We start from the raw sequence: 17538 nt of genomic DNA, 5'->3' as shown, positions 1-17538 counted from the left end.
ACGATCACACTCCCCAAGCGTACTCTACGAACCGGGTCTAGGTACCCTTGCCCCTGGAGGGGGGAACTGCACCCAGACCCAGGTTGTGTTACCCTTTTCCCTGCGGTGGGGAGAGGCAGACCGCCCCGACTCCGTAGCAGCAGGGAGGCCCCACACCCCAGACCGCAGTCGGACGGCCAACTCCTCCTAGCCCCCCCGCTCCAGCAGGTCGCAGAGAATGTGGGTGAGAGAAGACTCCAAACCTCCCTCCACCCGCTCATTGTAGTGTTGATGCATGTGTGTTCTAAGGTGCATTTAAAACCCAGGAGGGCATGGAGCTACCTGCCAGAGAGCAGCAGGTAAGCGCATAGTCCCTCCTGCTAGCCCTCAATGTCTACGTGTATTCAAAATTGAGAGGTGGGCAACGACGCCAGGGGTGAGGTGTACACCCTGATGGTAATTTGGACTCCGTGTATCGTGCCCACCCCCAAGATCCTATATGTATCTGTAATGAGAGTGTGAGTAATGTGAATGTCTAAGTTGTGGGATAAAATTGAGGCAGAGGCAGCCAGAAGGGGACAGAGGGGGGGGTAGCCTCCTCTGCACCCTGGTGACATACCCCTACTCCAAGGCCCTGCATGTGTGGGTGGTTGTGGTGGAGCGGGAAGAGGGAGGCAGCTGGAGATGGGGAGGGAAGGAAGGGAGGGGCAGGTGACCCCTCCCTGGGGCCAGCTCCCCCGCTGACCCCAGTAGGCACTCCCATACTCCGCGACCAGCCAGGGAAAGGGGGCCCAGGCCCATCCAGACCGGGGCCCAGTGCAGCAGCGCCCCCCGGCCCCACAGAGTCCGGGACAGTCCACCCAACCCCACCACAGAGAAAACTGCACCCACCCCACCATCCACTCATCTTCCAGACTACATGAGACAATAGACGCCCAGGCTGAGATCTTCCTCCACCTCTCCTGTATCTCCCCCTCCTGCAGAGAGTTCCTGAGGAGAGGAAAGCTCCTGAAAACTGTTATCTGATGTTCAAGTGATTTCATCATGGTCATGTTCAGGGTAATAGATTTTCACCTCTAACTACAACTTGATTTCTTAATGTCAAATTATTCAAAGATATTCTGTACTGAGTACATATTTAAATATGGAAGAAATATAGTATCATCAGAATTCAACTATTTTTAGACATTGAATTTATAACACTGAATTTTTATCCTAAAATTTCACCTGCAAAAATGTTCACCTACAAAAAATTCAACTCCAAAAATTCACCTGCAAAAAATTCACCATCAAATATTCACCTGAAAAAATTCACCTGCAAAATTTCACCTGCAAAAATTCAACTGCAAAAGTGATGAACTTGAATGACCCAAGCCAGAGCAATCAGCACGAGATCGAGTCGAGCGGCTCTCAGCCAATTAAATTACGCTGTTTGATCACATGACACCATTAGCCAATAGTGTGTCTCCTAAAAGAGAGCTGTTTAAAGGTGAGTGATTAAGTTTTTCTCCTAAATAGGGATCATTACAGAATGCCTAGTCCTACTTAAAATCCCATTCATTTTTATTTTATTTTATCATCTACTCGAACTAAGGAAAACGTTTGACTAACTCAAAGACAATTTCCACGCCTCCCCTGCCTGTCTACAGAGGCAGTTTTGAAAACAAGGCAAACATTAGAAATATTAAAATGGAAATATAGGATTAATATAACATACAATTAGGGAAAATGTAAGGAACATAATGTAAATTATATTCTAAAGTCATTAAAACAGTATACTCCAATTAAAAGAAACATGTAATTGGGTAGGATGATAATAATAATAATAATAATATTAAAAAACATGTACAAGATGGGCATGTACACTTGTACCCAGAATTTAACAACTATAAAGTTGTAGCATGCCAGACCATCTTGATTGAATGTAACTTCGCTCCACACAAGTTTTATGGTAGACATACTCATATTGGTATCTATCCATCCATCCATCTTCATCCGCTTTATCCGAGGCCGGGTCGCGGGGGCAGCAGCCTAAGCAAAGAGGCCCAGACCTCCCTCTCCCCAGCCACCTCCTCCAGCTTATCCGGGGGAACACCAAGGCGTTCCCAGGCCAGCCGAGAGATATAATCTCTCCAGCGTGTCCTGGGTCTGCCCCAGGGCCTCCTCCCGGTGGGACATGCCTGGAACACCTCACCCAGGAGGCGCCCAGGGGGCATCCTTGTCAGATGCCCGAACCACCTCAGCTGGCTCCTTTCGACGTGGAGCAGCAGCAGCTCTACTCTGAGCCCCTCCCGGATGGCCGAACTTCTCACCCTATCTCTAAGGGAGAGGCCAGCCACCCTTCGGAGGAACCTCATTTCTCCCGCTTGTATCCGCGATCTCCTTCTTTCGGTCACTACCCACAGCTCGTGGCCACAGGTGAGGGTAGGGACGTAGATCGACCGGTAAATTGAGAGCTTCGCTTTTACACTCAGCTCCCTCTTCACCACGACGGACCGGTGCAGCGTCTGCATTACTGCAGCTGCAGCCCCAAACCGTCTGTCGATCTCCGGCTCCCTTCTCCCATCACTCGCGAACAAGACCCCGAGATACTTGAACTCCTCCACTTGGGGCAGGAACTCATCCCCGACCCGGAGTGGGCACTCCACCCTTTTCCGGCTGAGAACCATGGCCTCAGATTTGGAGGTGCTGATCCTCATTCCCGCTGCTTCACACTCGGCTGCGAACCGTTCCAATGCGAGCTGGAGGCCCTCACCCGATGAAGCCAACAGAACCACATCATCCGCAAAAATCAGAGATGAGATTCTGAGGCCACCAAAGCGAAAGCCCTCCGCCACTTGGCTGCGCCTAGAAATCCTGTCCATAAAAATTATGAACAGAACCGGAGACAAAGGGCAGCCCTGGCGGAGCCCATCACCCACCGGGAACGAGTCCGACTTATTGCCGGCAATGCGAACCAAGCTCTTGCAATGGTTGTATAGGGATCGAATGGCCCGTAGCAATGGGCCAGACACCCCATACTCCCGCAACACCTCCCACAGGACACCCCGAGGGACACGGCCGAATGCCTTCTCCAAGTCCACAAAACACATGTAGACTGGTTGGACAAACTCCCATGCACCCTCAAGTATCCTCGAGAGGATAAAGAGCTGGTCCAGTGTTCCGCGACCAGGACGAAAACCGCATTGTTCCTCCTGTATCCGAGGTTCGACTAGCGGACGAACTCTCCTTTCCAGCACCCTGGCATAGACTTTCCCAGGGAGGCTGAGGAGTGTGATCCCCCTGTAGTTGGAACACACCCTCCGGTCCCCCTTCTTAAAGATGGGGACCACCACCCCGGTCTGCCAGTCCACGGGTACTGCCCCTGATCTCCACGCAACATTGCAAAGGCGTGTCAACCAGGACAGCCCTGCAACGTCCAGAGCCTTCAGAAACTCGGGGCGGACCTCATCAACACCAGGGGCTCTGCCACCAAGGAGTTGTTTAACTGCCTTAGTGAACTCGCCCCCGGAAATTGGCGGGTCATTCCCCTCATCCCCAGACTCTGCTTCCTCCTCGGAAGACGTGTCAGTGGGATTAAGGAGGTCCTCGAAGTATTCCTTCCACCGCATGACAATTTTCTCAGTCGACGTCAGCAGCGCTCCGCCAGCACTATACACAGTGCAGGTAGAGCACCGCTTTCCCCTCCTGAGACGCCTGACGGTTTGCCAGAATCTCTTCGAGGCAGTCCGAAAGTCTTGTCCCTATTGCCAGTCTTGGCAGCCGGGGGTCAGTCTGCCAGGGCCTCCGCTCCTGGCCGCCACCCGGCACACAATGCACCCGACCCCTATGGCGCCTCCTGCGGGTGGTGGGCCTGTGGGAGGATGGGCCCATGTCTCCTCTTCGGGCTGTGCCCGGCCGGGCCCCATGGACTAAGGCCCGGCCACCAGACGCTCGCCCTTGGGCACCCTCCCCGGGCCTGGCCCCAGTGCGGGGCCCCGGTAACCCTATCCCGGGCAGGGTAAACTGTTCCCTCGATGTTCTTTTCATAAGGGTCTTCTGAATCGCTCTTTGTCTGGTCCCTCACCCAGGACCAATTTGCCATGGGAGACCCTACCAGGGGGCAAAAGCCCCCAGACAACATAGCCCCTGGGATCCCTGGGACACACAAACCCCTCCACCACGATAAGGTAGCGATTCAAGGAGGTATTGGTATCTAATAAATGATTAATTCTTAGATACCAATATGAGTATTACTTGTCTTGTGTGGAGCGAAGTTACATTCAATCATTTAATCACTCACCTTTAAACAGCTCTCTTTTAGGAGACACACTATTGGCTAATAGTGTCATGTGATCAAACAGCGTAATTTAATTGGCTGAGAGCCGCTCGACTCGATCTCGTGCTGATTGCTCCGGCTTGGGTCATTCAAGTTCATCACTTTTGCAGTTGAATTTTTGCAGGTGAAATTTTGCAGGTGAATTTTTTGCAGGTGAATATTTGATGGTGAATTTTTTGCAGGTGAATTTTTTTGCAGGTGAATATTTGATGGTGAATTTTTTGCAGGTGAATTTTTTGCAGGTGAATATTTGATGGTGAATTTTTTGCAGGTGAATTTTGGAGGATAAAAATTCAATGTCTAAAAATAGTTGAATTCTGATGATACTATATTTCTTCCATATTTAAACAGTAAAGTAAATAGTCTGAATACTCACCAATACTATAGAGCCTTGGCAGTTACAGTTAGAGTAAAGTGGTGCCAAACACTAAAGAAATGTTTTTTTTTATTTCAGGTGTGCTTAAGGAAGCTCATCAAAATCTTGATACAGTTATACTCAACAAATACTGAGATTCCATGTAGGCCAAAGATAATGTCAAAGGCTATTGCTAGCGAAAACATCACTGACATACACATTAATGGAAGATTTTGATAGATCCTATGATAATACTTATAATTATACAGATTTCTCTTAAAATTATGCTTAACTGAAATATTAAGTTAAACACGTAAAATAACACAATTAAAAACACTGAATAATGCTCACCACTGTACAGAACAGAACTTAACTAGAAGTAACTCTGGAGGACCATGGCATGGCAGGACCGACTCCAGGTATCAATAAAGGAATGAAACGAAATCTTTGTTTAAGTGAAAATGAAAAAAATAAATAAATAAATAAGTAACACTGAACATAAGCAATTGTGAAAATGAAAAAGAAGCTGATTGGTTGACAATGAAAATGTATTATTATGTATTTATTTATTGGATTAACTGGCCAGGTCAATGCAATGATAACACAGGTCTGCAACCAAAAAACTGCATAGGATTTTTATAATATTTCTTATAGCTTTTTACTCGCTAAAACCAGGAAAAATATTTTAAAAATTCCATCTTGTCAGGTTTTCTTGCAAAACTCATGTTTTTAGTGTAATTAACTGTACAATTTCCCTTTTTACACTGAAATCTGGTAACCTATACTTGACTCAAAAAACCATATCCAATAATTATTACTTACATTAATTTAATATTTCTAAGAGCGAGACTCGAGAGAAATACAAATAGAAAATGTGAGGAAATGAAGGGGGTCAGTTGTGCTTTTTTTTTTTTTTATTCATGTTTTGGATGGACAGAACCATATACACCAGGAGTAATAAAAGAGCTGGTCCAGTGTTCCGCGTTTTTATATAATTGCGTGGAATGAGTCTTGAGTTGAATGTTTTTTAATAGGCAAAAAATACTTAAATAAGTAAATGGCGAGTTAAATTTTTGTCTTCTTTTTTTTTTTCTGCTGATCCGAAAATTGATCCGATTCGTGACGAAAAAAACGTGATCCGATCCGAACCGTGGGACTTTTGATCCGTTGCACCACTATTTCTTACCAATTAATATTTTCTTATTATACCAGATAGAGGCTCTAGAGGTAAGATAGGGGCTAGCGTTAATAAATTGGTGAGCTCTAGACCAGGTCTCTTGTATAAAAGCCAACACTGGATCTTTAAACGGTACTGGTCTTCCCCTCTGAGTGAGGAAGGCCTCTAAAGATGTAGCCACAAGACTTCCCTCAATCACAACCCATGACGGCTTCTCCGTAGGGGAGTTATTTATCTTAACTAACTGAGAAAGAGAGAATGTATAATCATACCAAACCATCTTGGATAATGCCAACCCGCCACTATCTTTTGCAGCATATAAATGGTAAATGGCCTGTATTTGTATAGCGCTTTACTAGTCCCTAAGGACCCCAAAGCGTTTTACACATCCAGTCATCCACCCATTCACACACTGGTGATGGCAAGCTACATTGTAGCCACAGCCACCCTGAGGCGCACTGACAGAGGCGAGGCTGCCGAACACTGGCACCACCGGGCCCTCTGTCCACCACCAGTAGGCAACGGGTGAAGTGTCTTGCCCAAGGACACAACGACCGAGACTGTCCAAGCCGGGGCTCGAACCGGCAACCTTCTGATTACAAGGCGAACTCCCAACTCTTGAGCCACGATCGCCCAATATAATTTGGACCAATTAAAGGACGTCTTTTTGCCTGGGCATAGAAATGGGCATAGCTTCGGACTTAGACCAGTTTATGATGTAGCCAGAGATTGCAGACAAAGAATCAATAATCAAGGAGATTGCAGGAACCGCTCATTCTGGGTTACTTGCAATCAATAAAATGTCATCTGCGTACAAACAAGTTCTATGTTCTTCTTGACCCAAATCCACCCCTCTGATCTGCTTACATTCACGTAGTGCAATAGCCAGAGGCTCCAAAAACAGGGGGAAAATGAGAAGTGATAAGGGTGAACCTTGTCTAGTGCTCCGACTTAACGAAAAGGAGGGTGATATTATCCCATTGGTAGTGACTGTAGCCATTGGATCTGTGTACATCACCTGAATCCACCGTCTGAAAATGGGGCCAAAACCGAATCTCTTCAACGTATAAAACAGAAATGGATATTCAACTTTATCGAAGGCCTTCTCTGAGTCTAAGGAGAAGGCGATGACAGGATCTAAATTATTACCACTCCTCCATAATATATGCAATATCCTACTTAAGTTATCTGCAGAACATCTGTTTTTCACGAAACCGACCTGATCCCTATGCACCAAGCAAGGAAGTACTTTCTCAAGCCTCAAAGCTAGTATCTTGGAGATAATCTTTTCGTCCATGTTGGTTAATGAAATTGGGCGGTAATTCCCACAATACTGTGAGTCTTTCCCTTTTTTGTGTAATAACGTGATCACTGCCGATCGCATACTAAGTGGTGATCTCCCCTTTTGAAGCGCATCTTGATACACCGACAGTAGTTTTGGAGCTAATTCGTCCATAAACACCTTATAAAAATCTGAAGGAAATCCGTCATTGCCTGGAGATTTGCCCAATCTAAGACTACTAATTGCCTGCTTAACTTCAGCTAGTGTGACCTTTCCTTCTAATACAGTTCTTTGGTCTTCGGACAGGCTGGGAATTTTAATAGAAGAAAAGAAATCTGACAGCCTCTGTTTCTCCACCAATCCATTGGAGGTGCACAGCTCCTGACAGAATTTAGTAAAAGCATCATTAATTTCTTTTTTACTGGTGGTCAACCCCATGTGGAAAAGATATATATAAATCTTATAAAATTTGTATCTGTCTTGTGTGAAACTTGTATGAAAAGCATACAAGAGTGAAAACAGATATAAGATCCCTTGAAAAATTATATAAATGAAACTTGTATGTTTTGGATACTTACTAAAACAATATATGAAAGTAATGAGAAAGTGGCCACTTTCATGAGTAAATCATATAAGCCTTATATGATTCACTATATGAAGTAGGCCACATCTTATGCAAGTCTTTTATAAGTTTTTACTCTTTCTTTTCCATATGGGACTTATTGTTATTATTATCAAAAATAGATGGTATAAGGTTGCTAGATTTTATTTGCTTAACCCTGTGCACCAGCATTTTACCTGTTCTCTCCCCTTGTTCAAAATACTTTTGATTCAGGCAAAAACATTGCATATTCAGCTTTTTTCTGCAGTATGCTGTTCATCTCAAATTTCAGTTTGATCAATTTGTTCCACATTTCCCTCTCTTGTTGCAGCATGTGCTGTTTTTCGAGCTCCTTGATATCCTGTTCCAGCTTCATCAGATTGTCCCTCTGAGCTTTTTTAATCAAGGAGCGATACTGGATAAGGCGCCCTCTCAGTTAGGCCTTAAAGCATCCCAGGTCCTTCCAACATCGTCAATACAGCCCTCGTTACACTCCCAAAACTCCTTCATCATTTCCCTTATACATTCACAGTGACCCTTATTCTTCAATAGTGAGTTGTTCAGATGCCACCTAGGTGAAGGTTAAACATTATCATTACTAGAAAGAACAAGGTCAATGGGAGCATGATCCGTTACTGCAATATTACCAATGGAGGACCCAACGGTTTGACTCACCAGAGAGCGAGACACCAGAAAGTAATCTATCCTAGAGTAGGTTGAGTGAGGATGCGAAAAGAAAGTATAGTCTCTTTCTTGAGGATGAAGAAGTCTCCATATATCCACCAGGCTCAGTTCCCCTGACATGTCCACAGCAGCACTTACAGGGTCCTTACTTGGTCCAGGATGGGAGGATTTATCCAAAAACACATCCCTGACCTGGTTAAAATCCCCCCCAATTACAATATTTGTATTACCAATATTCCGCACAGTGTTACAGACTTTGTGAAAAAAATTGTGGTTGAGGAGAATTGGGGGCATATATGTTGACCAGTGTCACTTTCTGCCCCTGTAGACATGCATCCAAGACCACCCATCTACCCTCCTGATCCGTATAATGCTTGAGTACCTGAAAATCCAAATTTCTTCTGATCATTATGACCACCCCTCTTTTCCTACCAGAAAATGCACTAAAATAGACTTGAGCCACCCAATCTCTTTTGAACTTTAATGATTCCACCTCGTCAAGATGGGTCTCCTGAATCAGGGCTATATCTGTCTTTTTCTGTTTCAAATATGAGATGATTTACTTCCTTTTAATAGCATTATGACAACCCGCTATATTCCACAACAGTATTTTACATAACTTCATGAAGCCATGCAAGCCAAATTATTTTACAGATTCATCCAAAAGAAAATCCAGTTTACCCAAACAGCAATCCTTAAAGCCAGTTACGTGAAGCAACCCAGTGGTCAAGAAAAATAGGTCATAAGGCACCACAACATAGAAACAAACGGCAACAAAAAATATAAGAACAGTTGGGTTAAACCACGCCTCCACGCCTTAAAGCTGTGAGAAGAGGAGAAGAAACGAAAAACACAATACCAGAAAACAGAGGGGGGAGAAACCCCACACTGCTCTTCTCAACAATAACCTAATAACCGATATGCATGACTAGTTGTTTCAGGGCTAAAATTAAAAACAAAACCCCGGTCCTTGATAAAACCACAGAAGTAGACCTACCCTTAACATTGTTATTGTCCATTTTCAGCCGTGAAAGAGACCTCCTCTTCATCTCCATCACCCGGAATGTTTGCCGAATCCCGGCCACTAAGAAATCGCTTAACCTCTGCCGGGTTGGAAAACTGATGACGCTGGTTATCCATTGAGAAGGTCATGACAGCAGGAAAGTGAAGGGAATAACCAATATAGCGCTGTTGCAGTAGACGACGTACCTCATCAAACTTCCTGCGTTTTTCTTGTACCTCCTGTGCATAATCCTGGAAAAAACGGACTCTCATGCCTTTCCAAATGATCTGCTTCTTTTTTCTGGCAGCCGCCAGTACGGACATCTTGGATTTATCCCGTAGGAAGCGAACAATGATGTGTCTCGGTCTGGAATCCGCAGCTGGCATCGGAGGTGCTGGCCCCACCCGATGGATTCTGTCTATTTCTGGCCCCACCCGATGGATTCTGTCTATTTCGTACCAATCTCCCATCTCAATGTCCAGAGCCTCGGACAACAGATTCTTCACGCAATCCTCAAGATTACGACATTCGGTTCCTTCTTTAACACCCAATATTCTGATATTATGGCGTCGGGAAAATCCCTCGAGCGCTGTTACTTTTTCCTGCAGCCGCTGTTTCTATATCCTCAAGTTCGTACTAATTGAGCTAGCTTTAGCCTCCTCATCAACCAAACGGGAGATTCTTGTCTCGGTTTCGTCCACCCTAGCACCTAGGCTATTCACCGCGTCCTTAAGAGACTCAATTCCACCTTTCACCGCATTCATGTCTTGCACTACCTGCTCAAGCAGAGATCTTATAGAAGTCAGCTCGGCTGCCACACTATCTTGGGAAGAGCACCTAGCATCAGCTCCTTTAGGTGCCTCCGCCATACTAGCTAACGAAGTAGCCTGAAAGTTGCTGTAAAGTGTGTAATTATGTGGGCTACAGACAATAATTTAGTTATAGACTATATTTATATGAAAAACATGTATACTTACTGCATTTGAATCATTTTAACCATATGTAACCACCTGCATATGTTTGAAAAAAAAAAAAAAGGCTTCGATTTTGCCACCCCATTTGATTTCTTTGCCACCCTCATGCCACCCTAAGAAAATTTCCCTAGATCCGCCCAAGTTGGGCGGGCGTACCACGTGACTCCAGTTGTGCTTTTTTAATATAAACTCCTCATGTTTTGCAAAAAAAAACAAAACAAAAACTGTACATGATGGAGGAAATGGAGATCATTTTTGGATTTAGCACCCTAAAAACATAAAATTTACCAAAAATATCCCATGCAGCTCAGGGGCAGACCTGTGTAATTAAAGTGATAATAAACTCGCTGCTTCTCACTTATCGCTGAAACCCCTTCATGAATTCTTGGTGTTCTACAGAAGTTACATAATCCTCTTAATTAGGTTTTTAAAAGTATCACCAGATTTCAGGAAGCGTCTGATCGGCAAAGGCTTCATTTTTCCCTTGTGATAATGATCCCAAACAGACTGCCAATGCAGTAAAAGCATACCGAGATAGTGTTCCACTTTGTGGTTTTCTATCAGTCATGGATTGGTCTCCCCAGAGCCCGGACTTCAACATTATTGAAGCAGCTTGGGATCATGGTGACAGAGAACTGATCAAAAGGCAGAAACATCCAAAGAAGAGCTTTAAATGTCCTTCAAGAAGCCTGGAGAACTATTCCTGAAGACTACTTAAAGACATGACACGAAAGCTGCCTAAGAGAGTTCCGAAAAAAAAAAACAACCAAAAAACCCCAGCTGCTCTGGTGGAAGATCCATCCGTTCATTGTCTTCTGCTTATTGTTATCAGGTTGAAACATATATAATGTTTAATTATATATAGGACATATGTGGACAACATGGACTCCATCCATAGTGTGTATATATGAAAATCAAACCATATTCATATATTGTTTCCTTCTTTTTGTTTCAGTGTTGAATACGAGCCATCAGATGAAGCAGTCAGGTTCTTTGTGAATCTGTTCTGTGCAGCAGCAGAGAGAGAACAGCAGACAGGAGAGAAGATACTGGAGCTGTTATCATCAGTGTGCACATATGAAAGATTCCCTTTTAATGAAAGATCCATGCGTGTATCTCAGTGTAATTTCCTGCTGGATCTGTTATCCAGTGTGAAGAACTATGAGGCTAAAACAGGCTTGAGTGTCCTTCCATCATTACAGTCAGTTTTTTCAGCTCCTACAGTCTGGTTCATAAACCTCTCAGAGAGAAAGACCTCCATCTTCCTGGAAGTGCTGAAACTCCAACCAGAGAAAAAACAAGTGGAGCTGACAGGCTGCTCACCGAAAACGAGTAAAGTGAGGAGTTTCCTTCAGTGTCTGCCTTATATCTCACAGCTCAGGTAAATGAATTGTACTTTACATGACTGACTGCATGAGAAGAGATGTGTTCTCAAATATGTTTTGGAAATATTTTCTGCTTTAATTGTTTATTATTGTACAACTTAAAATTTAGCAGATTTGTTTTGATAATTAGTGTTATATGCACAAACTGTGAATGTATCCACATGGGTTCGTATTTCAGTTAAATGTCATCTATTCATCCATTCTTTTCCTGCTTCTTCGGTGTCTGGGTTGTGGGCATAGTAGTCTAGGGAGACACGCTCAAGAGTAATTCATGGTCCCACAAATCTGTTCATCTTTCCATGTTTCTGTTCGGACAGCGAACAGAGGGAGTTTTAAGGTCACTGTGTAACACAACACAGACAAAGAACATGTTGGAATACTGATTTATTTTATAAATATCTGCTTCAATTTGGAAATATGTGACAGTCATCTGGTTGTATGTCAGTGAATAAATCTGAAAAATAAACACTTAGCTCAGTGGCAACAACAGAGCCTCGTTAATCACTCATCCTAAAAAAAGAATGTCATACTGTATATAATGAACAAGCTTATGTTGACCTTTTTAATGTCCCAGCAGCTTCAAACTACAAAAAGTTGCTTATACAACATCTATTACTAGAGTGATAAGAAGGGAAGTACAATTGCTGTTTTAACTGTTATTACTGCAGTTATCTAATTCAAGATCGCGGTTGGGCGTGAGCCTGTCTCAGCTGTCATAGGGCATGAGGCAGGATGCACCCTGGGCATGTCATTAATCTATCAAACAGAGAAAGGCATACACTATGGCCAATTTAAGCTGGTTTTATGGTCCAGCAGAGGTAAAACGTTCGCTGTCTGTCTGCATTGAGCTCTGTTGTCAGATGGAGGCATTGTGGTGAATACATGGTACAAGTGATCTGTGGGCAACTCTTGCTTGTACTATTGGTCCAACAGAACCAGCTTGAAGTGAAAAAGAGTGTAAAAAATAATGAAAAGTGACCACTGCAGCCACTGTTTTTAATAGTTCCCCTATTGCCAGTCAACTCCCCTGTTGCATCTTTTGTATTCTGGCCCACTTGTTAATCAGCATTCGGCCGATGATTACAGCATCTGCTTCCATAAACCCACAGTCAGGATCTTAGCAGATTGTATGGAGTAGGTAAAACCCCTCTCCCCCTCAGTCCAACCAGAATCATGTATGTGGATTAACTGGTGAATCCAAGGTTGTTTAATCTAATGTGCATATTTTTGGACTATGAGAGCAAGACAGAGTATACAGAGAGAATCCATCCAAACAAGGCAGACACGCGGACTCCCCACAGAAAGGCCTCAGGCTGGATTTGAACCTAAGACCTTCTTGATATGAGGAAACAGTGCTAACCACTGCAGCGCTTTGCCACTCCGAGCTGTCATTTAAATTAAAAAAATTAAAAAGTTACTTCGGCAATTAGGAGCACTACAGTGAGCATCAAATGAAAATGTTAGACAGCGGAGTCTTCATTACTCTGTGTTTCCACTTGCAGATGTGTAGAATAAGTGTGATTTCCATGTGTGTGTGATGTGAGCAGCAGGTGAAGCTGCTGTTGTACAAGATATGAAGTGTAGATGTTGTTGTTCCACTCTGTGTGTTTCTATATTGTTGATATTTAGTGTTTTACTCTCTAAAGTCAGACAGCAAATAAAATGACAGTTACAGTTCAATACGCAGTGATTTCACACACAGGATTAATGTTTGTGTTGTGAGTCAGTAACAGTCTAAAAAACAATGTTCAGCTGCTCTGATGGAAGATGGCTTTAAAATGGACTTTGATTATATACAGGACACACATGGACAAGATGGAGTCCATCAGTAGTGTGTTTTGTTGTATTTATGCAGCTCAGATCTAATCATCACTAAATCTTTCCTTCTCATTGTTCCAGTGTTGATTCTTGGATGCCAGATGAAGAAGAAATCAGGTTCTTTGTGAATCTGTTCTGTGCAGCAGCAGAGAGAGAACAGCAGACAGGAGAGAAGATACTGGAGCTGTTATCATCAGTGTGCACATATCAAACATTCCCTTTTAATGAGAGATACGTGGATGATGATATTGGTCAAACTATAATTATTATTAATCATAATCAAAGGGATCAAAGGGAATCTCAGTGTTATTTCCTGCTGGATCTGTACTCTCATGTGAAGGACTGTGAGACTAAAGCAGGCTTGAGTGTCCTTCCATCATTACAGTCAGTTTTCCAGTCAGCTCCTGCAGTCTGGTCCATAAACCTCTCAGAGAGAAAGACCTCCATCCTCCTGGAAGTGCTGAAACTCCAACCAGAGAAGAAACAAGTGAAGCTGAGAGGCTGCTCACATGAAGAGAGTGAAGTGAGGAGTTTCCTGCAGTGTCTGCCTTATATCTCACAGCTCAGGTAAATAAGGCAGATTTTATGTCTGTGAAGGTTCTCAGTCATCCAGGTCATCGTAGTCTAAGGAGCTTGGAAAGAAAAGCGTCTGGACTTCTTGAGTTGCTTGAAGACGTTTCACCTCTCATCCGAGAAGCTACTTCAGTTCTAAGGGTCCAGTTGGTGGGGAGTCCCAGATTTAAACCCAGTGGGAGTTTCCCCCCAAAGAGGGACAAAGGACCCCCTGATGATCCTCTACCTAATCACATGAGCCAAGGTGTGAAAGCGGGTACAGTGTGTGGTGTATGCTGTACAGTTCAGCGAGGAATGCCCAGACCTCTACATCGGAGAGACCAAACAGCCACTTCACAAGCGCATGGCACAACATAGAAGAGCCACCTCCACGGGACAAGACTCAGCAGTTCATCTGCATCTAAAGGAAAAAGGTCACTCTTTCGAGGATGCCAACGTTCACATTTTGGACAGAGAGGACAAATGGTTTGAAAGAGGAGTGAAAGAAGCCATTTACGTCCACTGTGAGCGACCATCTTTGAACAGAGGCGGTGGTTTACGACACCAACTGTCTGCCATCTATAATCCAGTTTTGAGATCCCTTCCCAGATGCCTTAACGCCCATTTACATCCTGGGCCATCTGACCTCAGGAAATCACATGATAGGGTGGGGCCAGGTTTCACAATGAGCTCACCCGAAACCCTGGCTGATCATCAGGGGGTCCTTTGTCCCTCTTTGGGGGGAAACTCCCACTGGGTTTAAATCTGGGACTCCCCACCAATTGGACCCTTAGAACTGAAGAAGCTTCTCGGATGAGAGGTGAAACGTCTTCAAGCAACTCAAGAAGTCCAGACGCGTTTCTTTCCAAGCTCTGAAGGCAGATTTTAATTAATATTTTCATTTGCAGAATGTTTTCAGCATGTTCTCTTATTTCATCTGCATTGTGATCCAGCTGTGATCCAGACTTCTTCCAGAGAGTGTGTACATCCATGTCTGTAAGATCCAGAGAGGAGGCCCAGCAGCTGGAGTCTCTGCTGCAGCTCCTGGGGTTCCAGCTGCTGTTAACAGGAGAGTTACACAGGAAAAGCTGCTGGTCTGTGGGGAGAGTTCTCAAACTGTGTGGCTCTAAAGTGGATCTCATCCTCACACCCAGCAAGATGTCTGCCAGAGCAGCTGCTCTCCTCTTTAGACACACAACACAACTACACAGTCTGAGGCAGGAAATGAAATCATGACTCTCGTTCTTATAAAAAACATTTATCTGCTGTCCACTTTGAATCTTTAGTTCTTGGTGTTCATCATTTCTGCTCTTTTGTCTCTGTGATCTTCAGGCTTTCCATCGACATGTCCTTGCTCCTGTTTCAGTGGGTAAGAAGAGGCAGAGTGGTCTGTCCGCTGGCTGTGGAAGAGCTTTCTCTTGTGCCTAAGAAAGCCCGACCATCACAGAGAGTAATGTTGAGGGCTGTCAGTAGTTTGGCTTCCCTGCTGAGATACTGGACAGTCGCACGGTTAGACCTGACTGAGACCTGCATCCCTGCTCAGGGTCTGATTACTCTGCTGCTCCATGATGGTCCTCTAACAGTCAAGTAAATGTCTTTCCTGAACATCGCAGGCCAAATAAAATGTTTTTTTTTTTAAAAAAAAAACAAAAACCCACTAACTTTTTCATTTTTTTTTTAATCTTTAGACTGATTGAAGAGAGCTTCCAGCTGCTGCAGGCCCTTCTCCCTGAAATCCAGGACAAGGACTGTGGCACTGTTGCCTCACAGCAAGAAGGTCCTGAGTTCCATTCCACTATCAGGCCAGGGGGTTTCTGTGTGGAGTTTGAATGTTCTCCCCAGGTCCTCCGGCTTCCTCCTACAGTCCAGAGACATCCACTTAGTGGGTTTAGGTTAATTGGAAACACCAAATTGCCCATAAGTGTGAGTACGAATGGTTGCCTATCTCTCTGTTAGCCTGGCACCTGTCCAAGGTGTACCCTGCTGCAGAAGCATCACATAGATGTGATTTTCTAAGCTAAATTTAAAAACAAAAAAACATTAAATAAAAAACTTGTGTTTTCAGCTTGTGTCCAATGGAGGGCACGAAGCCTACTTTAATTGATGCTAACATAAATGAACTGTGTTTATCTGGATATCAGCTGTTTATTCTTTGTAGCAGGTCAGTAAAGTTTCATCAGAGGGAGAGGCAAGCTAAAGCGTATTACTAAAGTTAATATGCTTTATTTATGATGATGATGATGAAGTTTTATTTGTCACTTGCAGTTGCCTGCAGCGAAATTGGACCCATTCCAACCACACATACATTTATGCTGTCTGTCTTTGCATTCTCTCCTTTGAGTCTTCTGTTAGCTTACCATATTAGCTACAGCAAGTTACGCTGTTCATAGCCGACTTTTATCACATAAAATGAACTCTCAGACATTTGAGTCTATAGTTATAAATAAAAGATACATCTATCCATGATTAACAAAAATTGGTGAAGTCGGTGAGGGGGGAAAGAAAGGACTCAAGTATGTAAAACATAAGTACAATGTAGAAAACATGGACTTCTATTTCAAAGTATATACTTTTATTGTTGTTTTTCTACTCATATACACATTATATTATACACATTATACACACATTTTATTAACATGTTAGCTCTCAATGTATGTAAGAATGTTTTTATTATCACCATATATTCATACTAATTTGTGACACTGACTCTTCCAAATGGTAAATATCTTTAATAATAAATAGTTGTATATCTTTAACCTTGTTCTCCAGATCTGTCACATCTAACGGGTTTTAACCACTTTTCCTGTTTTCAGTTTAGCTGAAGCTGATCTGTAACTTAACATTAACAATTTAAAATTTTAATTTTCAGTTACATTTGTCAAATTGCATTGACTAAAACTACACAATATGTATAATTTTTCTTTTTTTCAAGTTTCAAATTATTTTGCTTGAATTTACTGTTCTTGTGTATCCCTTTAAAATAAACTGTGCATAATCAATTAGTGTGAGTATTTATTGGCTCATTTAAACAACAAACACTGCAGCCTGATATTTGAGAGTAAACACCTCCTCTAGTGGTTACTGCCCACAACTACAATCTGTTTCCTTTTATTTTGAAATGCCTGATGAGAATAAACATCAAGCAGGCAGAGCTGAGTGATATAAACACCTCAGTGTGTATTCAGATGTTCTCAGTGTGAGATTAAAAAACAAACTAAACCAGAGTCACTTCATGAAAACCACCATGTGTCACACAGTAACACTCCTGTCTCCTGTGTGGTGGCAGCATGTATGTTAGCATGCTACCTAAGTGTCAATATTTTTTTAAACTCCTTTGCAACCAGCAAGGAGAGCGATATGATCTGGATTCTGAGCCACACGCAGCTTACAAACTCACCACTGGGTCCATT

At 43.3% G+C, this 17538-nt stretch overlaps 1 protein-coding gene across 1 annotated transcript in view; it reads left to right on the top strand.

The window, feature by feature from the left end:
- Positions 1–17138, top strand: part of LOC120746024 — an 88044-nt gene extending 70906 nt beyond the window's left edge. The window contains exons 11-15 of the mRNA XM_040051243.1: positions 4768–4777; positions 11343–11754; positions 15082–15345; positions 15461–15715; positions 15817–17138. Of these exons, the coding sequence (XP_039907177.1) occupies positions 4768–4777; positions 11343–11754; positions 15082–15345; positions 15461–15715; positions 15817–16084 (1209 nt within the window). The 3' untranslated portion in view covers positions 16085–17138. The remainder of the gene's footprint in view (positions 1–4767; positions 4778–11342; positions 11755–15081; positions 15346–15460; positions 15716–15816) is intronic.
- The last annotated feature ends 400 nt before the right edge of the window (positions 17139–17538 follow it).

This window comes from Simochromis diagramma, unplaced genomic scaffold, assembly GCF_900408965.1.
Source record: "Simochromis diagramma unplaced genomic scaffold, fSimDia1.1 OVJJ01000107.1, whole genome shotgun sequence".
Taxonomy (NCBI): Eukaryota; Metazoa; Chordata; class Actinopteri; order Cichliformes; family Cichlidae; genus Simochromis; species Simochromis diagramma.
This window is presented reverse-complemented; position numbering and strand designations above follow the sequence as displayed.